We start from the raw sequence: 19,264 nt of genomic DNA on the forward strand, positions 1-19,264 counted from the left end.
GATTCTATCTAAAATATCTAAAATTTAATAAAAAAAAGTAAACATATCATAGGATGATCAGAATTCTCATTACACTTGTAATTTTTGCTTAATGACATATGCACACACATATATATTATGTATATATATTTTATAAATATGTATATGTATATATATACATATATATATATATATATATATATATATATATATATATATATATATATATATATATATATATATATATATATATATATATATATATATATATATATATATATATATATATATATATATATATATGGTGCAATTTTTATTATTATACATTGAAAGTAGTAAGTACCTCTTATAATTCCTCTTTCATCTCTCCCAGGAAGACCATCCATTCGCATTCGTTGATCTACTGGAGGAGGACCTCTTGGGTCATTGGGATGCCTATCAACAGGTCGATCTCGAGGATCAAATGGAGGCGGTCCTGATTCACGAAAACGATCATCTATTGGAGGACCACGACGATCATCAATCGAAGGAGGTCGAAATTCTTAAATAAATTAAACATTTTTTTCGATTTTAACAATGAAAAAGAAGGTATGATGTTAAGATTAAAAAAAATATATAAAAATAGTCTTTTTTAACCTCTCTCGTGCAAGGGTGGCCCTCTCATCATATCTCTTTCCATGATTGGTGGACGGCCAAATTCACCTCTAAGATCAGGTGCAGGCCCTCTATATATTTCTCCTCTTGGAGGAAAAGTAATATCACGAGATAAATCTCCACGCCATTCCTGTTTTATGGGAGGAGGTACATTTTGAGAGCCAGGACCAATACCTGCTTGCTCCATTAATTGATTAATTGGAAGAGGTTCTCCTCTAGGTTGATGCAGAATTGCCTAAATTCAACATAATGCATATTTAAAAAAAATAAAAAAAAAATAACAACAAACAATTTTCAGAGGAGAGGTAAAGTGATGTTTTTGTGCGTAACACATTTATTGATATCTACACATATATACACGTAAAAAATATATTATATATACATAAAAATATACACACTCACAGACAGATATATATATATATATATATATATATATATATATATATATATATATATATATATATATATATATATATATATATATATCATAGATCATCCAGGTCTTATTTTAAAAATCCGGAAAATATATTTTCCTTTATTTTACTCTTAATTTTGCTTTTAGCTGAGTTGTTTCAAAACTTTTTTTTAAACTTTTTATAACTTGTATGAGTGATGAGTGAAAAAGCATAAAAAACAAATATATTACAAAAATACCTAAACTTGTATGTATGGAAAATGTTTTGGATATCTGGAAAAACTAAAAGTTGAGAAAAATATCTGGAATACCGGAAATATCTGGAAAAAGATAATTCCTGATATATATATAATAATTTAAACTCTTAAGATTCACAGGCATGAGTCTAAGAGGTGACAATTGTGGCAATGGTCACATTTAGTTAAAAGATAAACTGGTTTTTTACAAAATTTATATAATAAGGTGCATCAAACTGCTATATAAGTTTAACTTATAATGTAGCAAACATGTTATTTTGATGTTAATAGTTACTATAGTTACTGTGTGAAATATTATAAAAATATAATAATTACTAATGGGTTCATATGAAGCATGAAATAAGGCTCAATGCTGCACTGTTATGTGCCAAATAGCAAATCCTTTGCTATTTGGCACATAACAAAATGTATTAAGATACATATTCTTTATATATTAAACTTAAATGTTTGTTCAATTTTCAGCAGTCACTTAATAGCAAGTAGCTCCTATTTATTGAATTTTTAAAATTTTATTAAACTGAACTGTTAATCAACATTTTTGACAGCAAGCAGCATAAGAATTGCAGTGCAGCATCATTTGGCTGTGATGACAAAAGATAGAACTACAGTTAAACCTCAAGAAAGCATGACTGCAAAAGCAAGAAAAGCGACTAAGAACAAAAGAAGCTGCAAGTCAAGATGCAGGGTGAATGCAAACATTGCTTCTGAAAGGAAGAAGTCATAAGTTCTATCAAAAAGTACCTTCTCTGCATTCTAAGCTGATGAAGAGACAGGCAACATATGAATTACAGGTAAGACTTGTAGCTATTGGTGGTAACAACAATGTCAAAATTTTTAGTATAAACCAGGAACAGATCAGTGTACTGGTGATTTCACAGTACACTGATCTGTTCCTGGTTTATAAGCATGATTAAAACAACTAGATTGTAGTAGTAATGCTACAATCTAGTTGTTTTAATCATGGGTCTGTATTGAGTCAATATTAAACACAATTTTTGATACCACGGCCAGCAATACCAGACATGCCAGTGCAAATTGTGTCACTTTGCTAAAAATTGGCTTAGTATGGCACTGGTCAACAGGTGGTCATGTTGGAGAAGTTATTTTAACACAAGTTTTAATGGTATGCACATTAAGCATTAAAAATCTCCAGAAGTTACTGCATTTGGCAAGTTTTTACACACTTACCTAAGGAAGCAATCAGACATCCAGTTCATTCAATCCACAATCATTCTCATATGATTCAGAAGTTATTTAATTACCACTTTTATTAAATACCACTGCTGCACAGCAGACAAAGCTATACAGTTTAGTGACAGAATGGTAACTCATTGAATTGATGGTCAAAATTAACTTGATGCTTGAAAATTGATAAAATTTTTTTCCTTTTAAAAAAAAGTTTTTAAACAAAATCGATGCATTTTTTAAATAAAAACGCAAATAACTAATGTTTAAATTACCAGTTTATTATTCATTATTAGTTTGATTATATTAAGCAATTCAATAAGCAAAACTAACAAAATAGGAAATTAAAATAAATTTAAATAGAATAAAATGAAAAAAATTGAATATTTAAATAATTTCTGTTTTTATTTTCATTTTTTAAGGGTTGTAATTAAATTTAGTATTTCAAAAGATTTTTTTTTGCAATATATATACTTGCTACATTTAAATATATCATTTGCAACCAGACTTAAAAACCAGTTACTTTAGTAGAACACATACAGCCGTAGGAGACTCAAGAAGAAGAAGAAGGAAGAAAGAGGAAAAATTATATTAGAGTAAGAGTTAGCTAAAAACTATTAAAAGGTGTTGGACAAATGCCCTGTATAAAAGCAAAAAATTCAAGAAAAGATTTATTATTAATAATTGTTTGTGTATATTTCACAAATAACATAGTAGACCAAAAGGAAGGGACGGGTAGAGCAAAGTGCACTGAATCGAATGTTAAAAAGCAACAGGTATCTAAAATTAAAAAGCGTTGAAAAGTTGGAGATGTTCAAGAATAGCAAGGTAATATGAAACAGTAAAGGCTATGTAAAAAACTATAGACAACATGGCATAACTGAAGCTCAAAAACTATGTATATATATGTGTATGCACCTTTTTTTCTATTGTTAGTTCACCTTCTCAAGGCCAAGAAGGCCACTACAGATAAGGAGGCTATCTAATTGTGGTTATAACCCTCTCTCAACTTTATAACTTCGAAACATAAACCTCGATGAACAAGGCCGCTGCGCCAAGAAACATATTGAGCGTGGTACTACCAGGGATGTGGTGGGGATCAAACTTGGAACCTCTCGCTTATGAAGCGAGCACTCTACCACTACACCACTACCTTAGAAAATACACTTAGAGGCTTAAATGGTATAAAAATCTGAGTGTGAAGAGATGTGTATCATTCAAAAACATACAACGGAGAGATTTTTTATATACAAAAAAAGAAAAGATAAATGGTTACAAAGCAAATATATGAGCAGCGAGACTTAAAAGAAAAACAATAGAAATTTTGATACTGGTAGGATTCAAACCAAATACATTTTGTGTATGAAGTAATCGCCTTAACTGATTGAGCTAATTTTATTTATTAGCTTTTTGGCCTAACTTTTGAAGTCACTGTAAGCAGATACAAAATTGAACACAAGCTGTAGTCACATGCATACAACATTATATAGGATCTTCAAAAGTACAAGGAAGTCAAATATTCATGATAATGTCATTAGAGGGAATGTATCTCAGTGGGAGTTAGTTCTTGTTGCAGCAAGAGTTGTGCAATTCTTGCATAACTTTGATAGCAGGCTCACAGCACTGGTTGCTTCGGGCAATGTTGATTGAAGAGTCATTTGTTTTCCAGTGGGTTTTCGAGCAAATGAGAGTTTTTGGGTAGTTATTCAGAGCTTCAGATAGTTCTTCAAAATCTTCAACGCAGAACAATTGATAGCTGAACCAATGGTCAGCCCATGAGTAAGGAATGAATGAATGGATTTTACGCAACCTGATCCGGGTTTCTAGCATCAGAATAAATGCAAGAAGGGTTAGAATGGCATGAGAGTTCCAGCGTGCATTGGTGATGTTTGGGATCTGTTTGAAATTCATAAAGGGGATCTCATTACTCTCATTTAAGTGACGGAAGACACGAGTGAGTAGAGAAACTTTGTGTCATCTCTCCAGCTGCCTGTTTCCTTAATCTCAGTTTTACCGTTGCTGCAGACTGCTTTCAATTTATCGTAATTGCTCATCAAATCCTGCACAAAGAAATACTCGATTTTTGGTGATTTAGTTCACCCATGAAGCTCATCGTCCATGACAATGCCAAGAACGCGGTCTAGCACATAGTGCTGGAAACTGATGAACTTGGGTTTGGGGTGACCTTTCTCTTCAAACACTTGCTGCAGCCGAACAACAACGCCTGTCTTCTTGCTGGTATTCACGGTTGTTGTGTTGGCAACAATCATCACAACTGATCCCCACAGGTTGAACTCCTCTAACACATCCTGGAGTCCTGCGATTGTTTGAGCTTTCCCATCTTTCAATTTTAGCGCAGTCAACTTAATTTCTTTAGATTCATTCTTGAGAACCACAGCCTGATATTCAAAGCCCTCAATGTGTTTGTCGTCAAAGTGTATGCTCCACATGTCAAGCAGTTCATTCAAAGTTTTGTTTTTTCTGCAGCGCTCGTAGTCTTTCAGAAGTTTTGCTAGTTTTGCACAAATGGCTTGATCAAATACACGAAGGAAGTTCAACGTTTTGCTCCATTGGTCTTTAAGCTCTACAGCAATTAAACCAATCTTCTCTCTCCGCTCTTTGGCAGTGGATTCAAGAAATTTGAAGTGTCCAATGACGTGGTTTTTCAGGGGATGCGACTCTGTTTGCTCAAGGGTGCTTTATAAATTGCCACATTGCACAGACACTAATAAAATATTATATGCTCAATTATAATTTGCGAAACAGTTAAATGTAACTTACCAAATAATACAAGGATCTCTTTATACTTAAACTATAGAGAATACACAATAATTAAAATAAGGCAATAATAATGTTGACACCAAATTAAGATAATTAAAACTCAACTACCTGCTTTGAACACCGCGCTTATATACCAGTTTATAGCAGACTGCAAAACAACTGAAGAAAATTTTAGAACTCTACAGAAGCTTCCTGAACAATTACGTCACTGTGACGTCACTGTCCTGGCTGATGGCGCACAGCGTTATACAATGTTCTGGAAAATTCTATACACTTCTCAGCTACATAAACTATTGCACAAGTCGGTTTTATGACTTATTTTATATACAGTATATATAAATACAGTATATATATGTGTATATAAAAAACTAAATAATTATAACATTCGATTTATTTAAAACATTACTCTGAGTTTCACGCAAATAGCGATCATCAGATGATCACTATTTGCGTGAAACTCAGGTTAATGTTTTAAATAAATCGAGTGTTATAATTATTTAGTTTTTTTACTATATATTACTCTACTTTGGTATTGAGCACTCTTTAACAAGAAATATTCACACAATTACTACAATATGTATATATATATATATATATATATATATATATATATATATATATATATATATATATATATATACATATATACACTTACATAAATTATACAAATATATTTCACAAACAGATTTATATTTTCGCTTTCCTTTATTAAAAAAAGAAATATAATATAGGAAAATCAGTCTTTCATGTTGACTTGAAATGGATTGTTTTTTTTGCTTTGCCTTATCCAACTTTTTTGCTGAAAATAATAACCACATTGAAGAAACAGAAATTAAAAAAGTACACAAATTATTTAAATTACTAATTTTTTTTTTCTATTTTTTTTTTATCTATTTTGTTAGTTTTGCTTTCTTTTTTTTTTTGAAACTTAGTTTTTTCTGCAAAGTATTTAAATGCTTAATACAACTTTTACTCAATATACATTTTTTAAGAATCCTGTTATAGGTTATATAAAAATGTTCTAAATACAACAATTGTTATTTATTATTAAAATATATTAAATATTTTTATTAAAATACTATTAAAATAAAAACTTCTAATATTTATGAAAAAGGATTTTTACCACCAGTAAAATAAAAGTAATTTAAATAAATAAAGCAAAAAAATTAATAGATATAGTTTATGTCATATTTAGTATTTGTCAATGAAGCAAATTAAATTAGTATATTGTAAACAATAAAATTATTTTAAACGCATTTATAAAATTTAAATGATATTATGAAATTTAAGTATATGCATTTTCAAATTACTTCCTGATTATTTGTTAAACCCTGTTTTTCAAAATCTGATTTTTTTTTAACTGGTCAACCATGACCGGCAAAAATTTATTATGAGATGTCCAAATAGTAATTTTAGTCATTTTGAGCAGTCGCTAACCATTGACCAACCTTTATTTTCCACGCTGAAGCCACTAGCTTAACCTCTCTGAAACCTACATATTGTATTGCGCTTTATGTGACAATAGTTGTGCTGTAAATTTTGGTTGAACCATATTATTGTCTTTGTTGCAATCCATTAAACTATAAACAATTTTTTTTAACTACTTGCTTAAATGTTAAATATACAAATATATATATAAATATATATATATATATATATATATATATATATATATATATATATATATATATATATATAAATACACACATATACATTAGCGTATTGTGGATCTATTAAATGGCCACTAAAAAAACTAAAAAATAACTACTTAAACTATGTTTAAGTAGCCATCACCATTTTAAACCTTATACAAGTAAAATTTAAAATGAATTTTTAAAACCCAATGCTTTTTATATGTTATTAAAACACAAATTTTGCAATCAATTTTTTCTGATATTACCATTTTATTTTATTAATATTCGGCTGTATGTGCGTGTAAAAAAAAACTTAAAAAATTCAGGAAGAGGCGGGTCTCGAACCACAGACATTTCTTGCATATAAGTAGGTACAAATAATATACTTATTTTAAAAATTTTTCTTCTTCTTCCCATTTAAAAAATAAACTTAATTAAAATTAACTAAATTAATTGACTTATTGCAAAACTAATAATTGAATATTGTATTGTCATCAAGCAAGAGTGTGTATGCAAAATTTGAAGAAAACCTATCATCAGGAAGTGACTCAAAAATTGATTGCAAGTTTTGATGCTCACAGACAAATAGACGAGGAGTTAATAAAAGCATTAAGAAAAATATGTCTACTTTATATACAGGCCACCATCTGGAACAATAAACCTATTTGAAGATTATGTAGAAAAGATATTTAACCAAATCAAATCAAATAAAAGCATGTACCTCGTGGACGATTATAACCTTAACTTTTTTGGCTATGACACAAATAAAAAAATAAAAAACTTTTTCAACTATATTTTCCAGAATGGTTACATTTCACCAATTAATAAACCCACTTGAATTACCAAAGAATGTGATACTGCAATTGATCAAATAATCACTAATGAATTCATCAATATCAAAATTAAAACAGGAATATTTAAATCTGACATTTCTGACCACTTTCCAGTGATTATAGTGTAACAAAAGTGCGATAATATTATTGCCTCAAAAATTAAAAGAACAACTAGAGTAATCAATGAAACTAATGTAAATTATTTTCTTAATATATTATCTTTTATTAATTGGGATCGTCTTTTTAAAATTACCAATGCTAATAAAGCATATGATATGTTTCTTTAAAAGTTTCAAAAAGTTTATAACAAAGCTTTCATGGAGACTACGAAATTTGTCAAAACAAAAAGGCTATTAAATCCTTGGATAACAATGGGTATTCTAAAGTTGTCCAAAAAAAAACAGCGGTTATATAATAAATTTATCAACAACAACAACAAAAAAAACACTCAAAAATGAAACCAAGTATAAAAAACTATAAGCATCTTTTTGAATCAATTTTAAGACGTTCTAAAAAATATTATTATTCTGAACAGTTAAGTTAACACAAAAAAGAAATGCAAAAGATCTGGAACATAATTAAAGAAGTAACTGGAAAAAAAAATCTTGATCAGAATAGCCTTCCAATCAAACTTAAATCAAATAATGAATTTATTACAGATAAATCTTTAATTGCAGAACAATTTAATCAGTATTTTGTTAATGTAGGTTCTAACTTAGCATCAAAAATAGAAACCACAGAAGTAAAATTCAAATCTTTTTTAAATTCTAATAATACCAATGTAATGGACAATAATGAACTCACGGAAAGAGAACTGTTGGATGCAATATTTTTGTTAAAATCTAAAAATAGTTTAGGATATAATGATATCAGTAGTCGTGTCATTATAAAATCAATAAAATATATAGCTATTCCACTATTGCACATTTTAAAGCTATCTTCAAAAAAAGCCATTTGTCATGAAAAACTTAAAATTGCAAGTTGTACCAATTTTTAAATCTGGTGATGTTTCAAATTTTGTAAACTACAGACCAATTTCAATTCTTCCTTTAAAAAATTTTAAAAACAATCAGCATTGGCCGATGGTTATCAAGGTCGATACCAATGCATCAGCTAAATGGTCGATGCATCGATGCACCCCTAAAAAAAATATATACAGTAGGAGTTTTCATAGATCTCACCAAAGCATTTGATGCAGTTGATCGTAACATTCTTCTAGCTAAACTAAAACATTATGGCATAAAACACTCAAACATTGATTGGTTTAAAAGTTACTTAACAAATAGAAAACAATCGTATAACAAAGGAAAATTAAAATATATGACAGTCACATGCGGTGTTCCTCAAGAACCAATACTCGGACCACAACTCTTTCTTGTTTATATAAATGACTTACATAAGTTTTCTAATATTTTAACTTCAATTTTATTCACTAATGACACAAACTTGTTTTACTTTAATAGTAACATCGACTTCTTATTTGAAACAGTCAATAAGGAACTCACAAATTTAACAGTTTATTTGACTTAAACAATGGCTCAAGTCGAATAAACTATCCTTAAATATAAGTAAATTCAAATACACTTTTTTTCATAAACTCCACGAAAAAAGTTTTTCCATTACCCATATCAATGTATTGATAATTCTTTTTTATGGCGTGAACACATTAGTATAATAGAAAACAAAATATCAAAAAATATTGGCTTATTATATAAAGCTAAAAGGTTTTTAAGCCAAAACTGCTTAAAAAACATATGGTTTTTTTTATTTATTATTATTTTTTTGCTCTTATGCAAACAAACCGCCTGGTTTGCTTTTTTCTATTCTTGTTATTATTAACTTAAACAGTGTAAAAAATAACTCTTAATCTTATTAATAATTATTGATTAATTATTTCAACAAATGGTTCTTTTTATAACTTTTTATTTCAAATTAGCTCTTATATTTAATTTTGTTTTGTTTTTTGTACATTTTGAGGTTTTTATAGTCTTTTATTAAGTTGTATCATATTTTTTTGTTTTTTGGCTTTTCTTAATCAAATAAAAAAAAATACTTCAATTAATTTTTAACGGCATTATAAAAAATTTATCTAATAAGATAACTGCTTGTAATGTAAAAAAACAATGTAAACTATGGGGCTTAGTGATAAGACTACTATTGTCTTTTTTTTGCCCTGGCAATGTAAATATTTATTTATACATTTTGGTATTGTAGTAATATTTAAACATATATATATATATATATATATATATATATATATATATATATATATATATATATATATATATATAAATATATATATATATACACGCACACACACACACACACACACACACACACACACACACACACACACACACACACACACACACACACACACACACACACACATATATAAACACACACACGCACATATATATACACATATATGTATGTATGTGTATGTATATATATATATATATACAGGGCTTGTGATGAAGCGAGCGCGATCGCGCTCCGCTCGTCAAATGCGCTCGTAAACGGTATTTTCAAACGTTCTAGGCGCGATAAACAACGCTCGTTCAGCTTATAATGAGCGTATAAAATAACGCTCGTCCAATAGTTCGGGATTATTTTTTTATTTTCATAAAATATTTAAAAAAGATTTTTTTTTAAAGATATACTTTTATCAAAGCACTAATATAAAATATAAAAAGCACTACGTCGTTCTCTTTTGCACTAACGTAATGAATGAGCAGTTTGAAGTCGTTAATAGTCACTAATTTCTATTATGGAATGTGCACGTGGAAACACAATGTGAATACAAAAATGCGCAAATAAAATAAGAATAGGAAATTAGAAAACCACTATAAGAAAATTAAAACTTTATTTTTAATCTATTTAGAGTATTTTTAATCTTGTGAAAATATCAAGTAAGATTTATTTGATTTATTGTTTGTAATATTCCACACATCGTTTATAATAAAAATAAATATTAATAATAGAGTAATTTTTAAAATTAGTTTTTGTTTATAGTATAGGTTTTTTTATTAACTATTATTTATTTTAACTCAAATTTAAAACGATTCTGTTGTTTAGAATGTTCGCAATCGCATTCGAAAAGGAAACAAAGTAATAACGTCAACATTTATTAAATGGAAAGTTATTATTCTAATTTATTATTATTTCAAATTATTCTTGTGTTATTTTTTTAAGGTTAAAAAAACGTAATTTAAAAAAGAAATTTTAGAAAAAAATTAAATAATTAATTTGAATAAAAAATATCAAAAAAAATAAAAACCACTAACCGTTAATTAAGTTTACCGCGTAACATTTTAAAATGCATATATCTAAACAACGAATCAAAACACTAAATTATACTTCAATACTAAATCAATAAGAAGTTGCGTTTTTGTTTGATATTATTTTTTTATTAATATAAATAGTTAAAAATAAAATCGCGATCTGACAATATACAAGAAGTTTGGAAGTATAAAAATCTACTTCGTTGAAGTAGTTTCATGAGTGTGATACTAATTCAAACATTTTTTGACGAAAGAATTATGTAACAAATAAAAAAAGATATAAAAAAATAAAAAGCTTTTTATGAGCATCACCTTCAGCAATTTTCATGATCGCGCTCGCCGACGTTATTTCGAGCGCACATAATCACGTTCGATGAAAACATTTTCTAATTTTACGAGCGCGATTTAACACGCTTGACGATTTTCTTCATCACAAGCCCTGTATATACAGGCCTTGTTAAGAAGCGTTACGCAGCTCGCATTTTGCTTGCGAAAAGGCGATTTGCCTACACGTTTAGCAGTTTTGCGCTACGCAAAAACTTATATCTTTTAGAATATTTAAATTATCTTTGATTGTCGTTAACTTGACGTTTATTCAGAAGAAATAAAGTCGTAAGTAAAAGCATTTAACCGCAATTGTAAACCAATAGATTTTTTGTTAAAAAAACAGTTTGTTAAACAATTTTTTTGTTATTGTTAAAAATTAGTTAAAAAAAATTAAGTGTTTTAATAAGTTTTATCTTAAGGAATTAAATATATAAATTTCTTTTAAATATAAAATTTATTTTTAGTCATAATAGTTTAAAAAATGTACGATTTATTTTAATGTAAATATTTTATTAATAAGATATTTTGTTTATTGTTAATTCAATAACGTAAAGTTTTAATGACGTTCGTTTAATTTATGAAAATAAATTATGATCACGAATATGTTATCGGTAACTGATAAACAACAAAAAAAAACTCTTTCTTGTTTAAAAACATTAAAATGAGTTCACATATTAAATAAGAAAAAATTTATTAACAGTTAATAAAATAACCAAAAACCAACTGTAAAATCATAAGAAAATAAACAAACATTATTTTACATTTCATGAAAAAAATATTTTTTTTAAAATAAAATTTAGTTCATATTTGAAAAAAATAATAAAAATGATTTTTTAAATAAGAACTTAGACTTTATTTGTAACTTTTGTTATAGTGAGAAAAAAACAAACTGTTTGTATGATTTTTAACGCGTTAATAAAATAACTTTAATTACAATGCGGTACTTGAAAAGACGCGAGTGACGCAATATAACTTCTAATGATGCAAAATATATTTGATGAGTTGAGTTACTTAGAAATGCGTTACGCGTTTTCGCTACGCAGCGAAATCTCTTAACAAGGCCTGTATATATATATATATATATATATATATATATATATATATATATATATATATATATATATATATATATATATATATATATATATATATACACACACACACACACACATACACACACACATTTATATATATAAAATGGGTAGATAATCTTTCTTGGCTTTGTTATACTTATCACCTAAAAAAAGTAGACGCTTAAAAAAATACCTTCTTTATGATCAAATTAATTTACACATGTTGAACTTGATGGGTACAAAACCTTTTTGGACTTTATGTGTTTTTCAATAATTATTATTAATGTGTTTTTCAATAACTATTAAGCAGTTTTTTTCTGCCTTTGAAGAAATGGAGACCAATACTTTAGGATTATAATGAAAAAACATCTTTAAAACATTATTTTTTTAGGAAGTAATTGACAAATATTTCTGGTTTGAACTAAGCAGCTAATGGATTACTTTTATAATGGACTATATGCTATTTCTGCTTATTGAGTATTTCATTAGAAAATAGTTCCTGATATCATCAGAACTATTAAAAATTAACCAAAAGGAACAGAAGATTAATTACTTATAGACAAAAGAGTTTTGAAGACAGAAGAAATTAGTTTTAGAGACAGAAGATTTGTTTTTATTCAAATAAAAAGTTACAGAATAGAGACAGAAGATTTGTTTTTATTCAATATTTGTTTTTATTCAATATTTTGTTTTTATTCAATAATTTGTTTTTATTCAATAAAAAGTTACAGAATAGTTTTAAAAAACATTTATACAAGCTGTGTTTTAATCATTAGTTGATTTTTTTTATTTATCAAGAAATAATTCTCGATGTTGAAAGAGCTTTATACATGTCTCAAGTAAACAATAGTTTTCTACTTTTTTAGGTTTTTTTTTTTTACTTTATTTTTTGTATTATATTTTGCATTATATATGTGTATATAAAAAAATAAAACTATAAAATATTATAAATCTATTTGTGTATAAAAGACACTATCAAGAAAAAGAAAGTATCCAGAAACAGAGGGCAGAGAACCTAGAGAAACAGAGGGCAGAGAACATTGAAAAACAGAGGGAAAAAAAACCTTGGGCTAATACTAAACTTTAACTGCCTACCAAAAAAAGAAAAGAATCCAGATATGACGACTCTTATACTTAGGCAAAATGAAAGTTTACAGATGGAGTACAAATTCCTGTGGTTCACCTTCTAGTTAGTGCATTTCATTAAGTGAATTAGACAAGTATTAAATGTTTAATTTATGAACTGAATAGTCAAGGCAACATTTGAAGAAATTTTATTATTAAATAGATAGCTAAACCATTTTAAAAACTAACTACTGCCATGCAATTTAGTATTTTTTTGAAGTTTTTTAAATTTAAAATAAAACAGATAATATAAAAACTTATTTTTTAAGACAATTTATTTAGCATCATTATATATTTGTATAAATATAAGTCAACAAAACAATAAACAAGTTTAACAATACCCTTGAAAAATCTAACAAAATATTTCCTTTGTGCAACTATAACTACATAATAACCATTTCTAAATAATTATTCAAATTATCTATAAATTTATTTTTATATATTATTTTATATTATACTATATTATTTCTATATTTAATTTATTATTATTGTTATTTATATTATATAAAACTACAATCACTATAGTGTTAATGTCTTAATGAATGTTTTGAAATTTAAATCTCTCTATTTAAAAATATTGTGTATCTGAAATAATAAATATGAAAAAAAAAAAAATAATAATGATATTAAAATTTTCAAGTTGATAAAATTTTTTTATCAAAGCTAACACAAAATCACTTGTAAAAGATATGAAAATAATATAGAATTTTTACAAAATCACTTGTAAAAGATATGAAAATAATATAGAATTTTTACAAAATCACTTGTAAAAGATATGAAAATAATATAGAATTTTTACAAAATCACTTGTAAAAGATATGAAAATAATATAGAATTTTTACAAAATCACTTGTAAAAGATATGAAAATAATATAGAATTTTTACAAAATCACTTGTAAAAGATATGAAAATAATATAGAATTTTTACAAAATCACTTGTAAAAGATATGAAAATAATATAGAATTTTTACAAAATCACTTGTAAAAGATATGAAAATAATATAGAATTTTTACAAAATCACTTGTAAAAGATATGAAAATAATATAGAATTTTTACAAAATCACTTGTAAAAGATATGAAAATAATATAGAATTTTTACAAAATCACTTGTAAAAGATATGAAAATAATATAGAATTTTTACAAAATCACTTGTAAAAGATATGAAAATAATATAGAATTTTTACAAAATCACTTGTAAAAGATATGAAAATAATATAGAATTTTTGCAAAATGTGAGACTAATATAAATTTGGTTAAAATTGTACTATTGACCAAAATTATTTATTAGTGTTATTACAAAATTGTAGTAAATTGTAGTATATTAACATTATTAAAAACAAAAGAATAAAAAATTTGCTTAAGGTATGATCATTTGCATTTGAATAAAACAATTTCTTGCTAAAAAACATCACACTAACGGATAGTCAAGTATAAATATAACAAATGTAAAGTATAACAAGTCAAGTTTAAGTATAACAAAATATTTTTAAACAACAATTCAAACTAGAAGAAAAAAAAAAAAATTTTTTTTTTTGAAAAGCTTTGAAATAATTCCTTCAAAATTTTAAAATAAATAATTAAAAAAATAAAATCTTAAATAAACTTTTGAAGTTTTTAAATAATATTATAAACTCAACTTAAAAAATCACCTCAGCAACTTTAGGATCAACTATCTTCATGATAACTTGAGCTTGCAGTAGAGCATATGCAAGTTGTGGGTTTTGAAGTAACATTTGACGTGCCTCCTCAGGATTGTTTTGGATACACAGCTAAAAATAATATGGTTCTTTTATAATTATAAATTACATTTATAATTGCAAAACATTTAAAAATTATGATACATTTAAAACACCAGTACAAAGATATATCCGCTAAAAAAATAGAAAAAAGAAAACAGTAAGACATGTTTTGCAACTATCAATTACTTGAAAATATTTTAATTTCAAAATTTACACTTTAATAGTACCTTCATTTGTTTCATTAACTCAAACATTTGTTCAGGAGGAAGACTGGCAACAGCATTAGTTATTGTTTCAGGAGCTTTATCTGGGTTTACTGCTTGTCCATAAGGCGATATTTCTTTCATAAAAGCTATATATAGACACAAAAATATATTTATGCGCGCGTGTGTATATATATATATATATATATATATATATATATATATATATATATATATATGTATATATATATATATATATATATATATATATATATATACATATATATATATATACATATATATATATACATATATATATATATATATATATATATATATATATATATATATATATATATATATATATATATATGTATATATATATATATATGCATAATACCCAGAATAGGGGAGAACTGAAATTTAATTATCCATTAATTTTTCTGCGTTCTCAATATTTAACTTTTAAATAACACAATGTAAAAAAAAAAAAAATTTCTCTCTGTTTATCGAAATTTTTTGATGTTTCTTATTTAATTTGAGTATGCTGAGTCTGAATATGACATTGGTTTTTTTATTGCATCAACCATTTGATCATAGAACCAAAAATTCAATTAAACATATAATTAATATTAATCATATTGCATGAGATACAACTTTAGTCAATATATAACATTTACTAGTTCAAAAATGTTATGTTATGTTACAAAGCGTCATGGTACATGTATGTAACGTGATCGTTACATACATGTATTACATAATGTTACATTATGTTCTAATGTAATAGTCTTTCAAAATCTCAAAAAACACTAGAAGTGAACAGTAGAACGTGGTTTTCTTTTACGAAGTTTGTTGTCATCGCGTATCAAACACCAGATATAGTCACCCATCATAGCTGCATCCCATCTGCACTGGTATCTTTTCTCCATTGCATGGATATCCGGATAAAAATGTTCTCCATGCTCTTCACTCCCATCACCCAAATTTGGTCTGAAATATTCCAAGTGTAAATGCAGGTAATGCAGCTTTATTGACATTCTGCATTTCATATCTGCGCACCATACAATTAAGTTTACCACTAGCTCTTTCTAGTTATCACTCTTATTGTTGCCTAAAAAACTATGAACCACATGTCTAAACACAATCCATGCTTCTTTTTCAACAGTAGACATTTTGTCCTCCAGCTCCTTACATGCCAATATAACTTTAATCTGCAGACCAACAAATACACCTGCTGAAATTTTAGCATCTGACGCCTTTGGAAACATCTGCTGAATATGCTGGAACGCTGCACTAGCTGGGTTTAATGCTTTGGCAAATTGTTTGACAAGACCTCTCAACAGGTATCAGGGATGATTAATAACATTGTGCGAACCAGGCTGTAAACGAAAACATGAGCACTTAGTGTATCCTCCTAGTAGACTGAGAAGAAACGCTAGCATCTTAAAGTCTCCACATAAATCCCACTTGCAACTGTCGTAGTTGATTTTCTCAAGTAACAACTTCATGCACTTGTAGTCTTCCTTTAGATAAACAGAATGAGTTATTGGAATTGAAGGAAATCGGTTTCTGTTATGGTGCAAAACTGCCTTTAGACTTCTTGTTGAACTGTCAATGAATAACCTCCACTCTTTAGGATTGTGAATAATGCTAATGTCATCGAAAAGACCACGAACGTCATGACAGTAGCACAGTGATTCTGATACTACATAAAAATATGCAAATATTTCATTTTCGGTATTTTGAGGTTCTGCAGCTTGGATCTAATAAATTCCATTCTTTCAAACGCAGTGTCAGAAGTTCTGCATTCAATTTAGTGAGACCTAACTCTCGTACTAAGTCATTAAGTTCTTGGTGGTTAGGGAAATGAGATGAATCATTCGGTTCCCTGAAATCACAGTCATCGGAGTTCGTCCTGTGTATCTACATCAGTCACGGAGTTCATCCTGTGTATCTACATCAGAATGACATGCAGCTGCTTCTTCGGATTGAGGTGGGTTAAGAACAGGCAATTCATCACTGTGTGGACTAATATAGTAACCACAAACATAACAGAGTGAGTCAGGACAAAGCTTGCAGGATCTACTAGACATATTCACCACTTCATATAACATTTGTAATTAGTTAAACTGAAAATAAACAAAAGAATATAGTTAACTCAATCTCTCAGTAGCATTTGTTTAAAAACTCATACCCAAAATATGCTAATATTTATTAAAAAAATGCTTTAAATCAACATAAATCAACATAAACAATAACAAAGGAAGTGACAATTGAATACCTAAAAAACTAGAATCAGGAAAAGTATCATTGAAAGTGGGATTATATAAAAAAAACACAAAATAAACAAAAACACTGACAGTGGCTCGCCGGAGAGAAAAACAAATCCATGAGCCACTGTCAGTGGCTCAGCGGAGAGAGCGAGTTAAAATCAGCATATATATATATATATATATATATATATATATATATATATATATATATATATATATATATATATATATATATATATATATATATATATATAATATATATATATATATATATATATATATATATATATATATGAAATCAGCATACCAAAATTAAACTGAAATCAGCATACCAAAATTATGTAAGAAACATTAAAAATTAACATAAACAAAAATGTTGTTACATTGTGTAATCTAACTTACTATAACTTGTTTTAAATCTTTATATTTTTAAGCAATAATATCAGTGCGTATAAAAACTAGTTCGTTTTATAACGCAATTATAAAATGCAGCATTTATATATATATGGGCCTTCAGATCATGCATATATGGTAAAATCCCACATTAAGAGGACTTTTTAGAAAAATTCTGCAATGGGCTTTTTGGAACCAGCACGCAAATGGTCACTGTTAAATAGAGTCAAATTTAAAATCAAGAGTTGCTAAAAAATCAAAAAACACTGGTAAGTAAATGTAAATTTTATCTTTGGATTTATTTGTGTGCTAATATTAAAAGTTAAAAACTTTTTTTTTGTAAAAACATCTAAAATGTTTCACTTTCATTGATGGACTTTAATGTTGGAGCTTTACAATATGTGAAATTAGCATTATGATGTCCATTTCCAAACTACTTTATTTCATAATCTTTTGCATTAAAATTAATAACTGGTGGACCAACTAATGAAATAATGTTTTAACTTAACATGGTTTTTATTATTTAAGAGTTTTCCAAGGAAGACAAGATTATATTCATAGCACAGGGCTTTATTTAAGGAAAAAAAAAAAATTATCGCAAAAAAAAAAAATTTGTTGCCCCCCTCCCAATCCCAGGCGCCGCTTTCCCGTAATGGGGGGAAGGGGTAGCGTTAGTATAAATTGTATCTTTTGTACATTTGTTCGTAATTGTTATTTTTTTAACATATTATCTCTCATATTTCATTTGGCAGAGTTTAAAATAGAATAAGTTATAATTTAAAGTTAAAGTTGCAGTTATAGTGTAATGAGCGAGTAACATATTTATAACTGTAACTCATTACACTATATACTATTAAGATATTGCTTTTAGTAATTGTTTTTACTTAACATGATACTTAAAAAAAGTAAAAGTAAAAATGCAAATATTACAATTAACCACTTTAATTAGTCATAGAAAACTATTTAATACGTTCATGGTGACGACAAAACACATATTATTTTTAAAGAGCATTTAATTGTTTTTGTGATAAGCTATAAAAAAACAATAAAACAAACTGCAAAGTTGTTTTTACAATATAAAGAGCTTGTGTTTATGTAAAATTTGTG

At 27.0% G+C, this 19,264-nt stretch overlaps 1 protein-coding gene across 2 annotated transcripts in view; it reads right to left on the reverse strand.

Moving 5' to 3' along the window:
• Nucleotides 1-19,264, reverse strand: part of LOC100208892 (cleavage stimulation factor subunit 2) — a 40,875-nt gene that overhangs the window by 4,570 nt on the left and 17,041 nt on the right. For both annotated transcript variants that reach the window (XM_065792772.1, XM_065792771.1), the window contains exons 4-7: nucleotides 15,516-15,640; nucleotides 15,199-15,318; nucleotides 616-868; nucleotides 323-520 (exon numbers count right to left, since the gene is read on the reverse strand). In XM_065792772.1, coding sequence (XP_065648844.1) covers nucleotides 323-520; nucleotides 616-868; nucleotides 15,199-15,318; nucleotides 15,516-15,640 — 696 coding nt within the window. The remainder of the gene's footprint in view (nucleotides 1-322; nucleotides 521-615; nucleotides 869-15,198; nucleotides 15,319-15,515; nucleotides 15,641-19,264) is intronic.

Source organism: Hydra vulgaris, chromosome 03, assembly GCF_038396675.1.
Source record: "Hydra vulgaris chromosome 03, alternate assembly HydraT2T_AEP".
Classification (NCBI taxonomy): Eukaryota; Metazoa; Cnidaria; class Hydrozoa; order Anthoathecata; family Hydridae; genus Hydra; species Hydra vulgaris.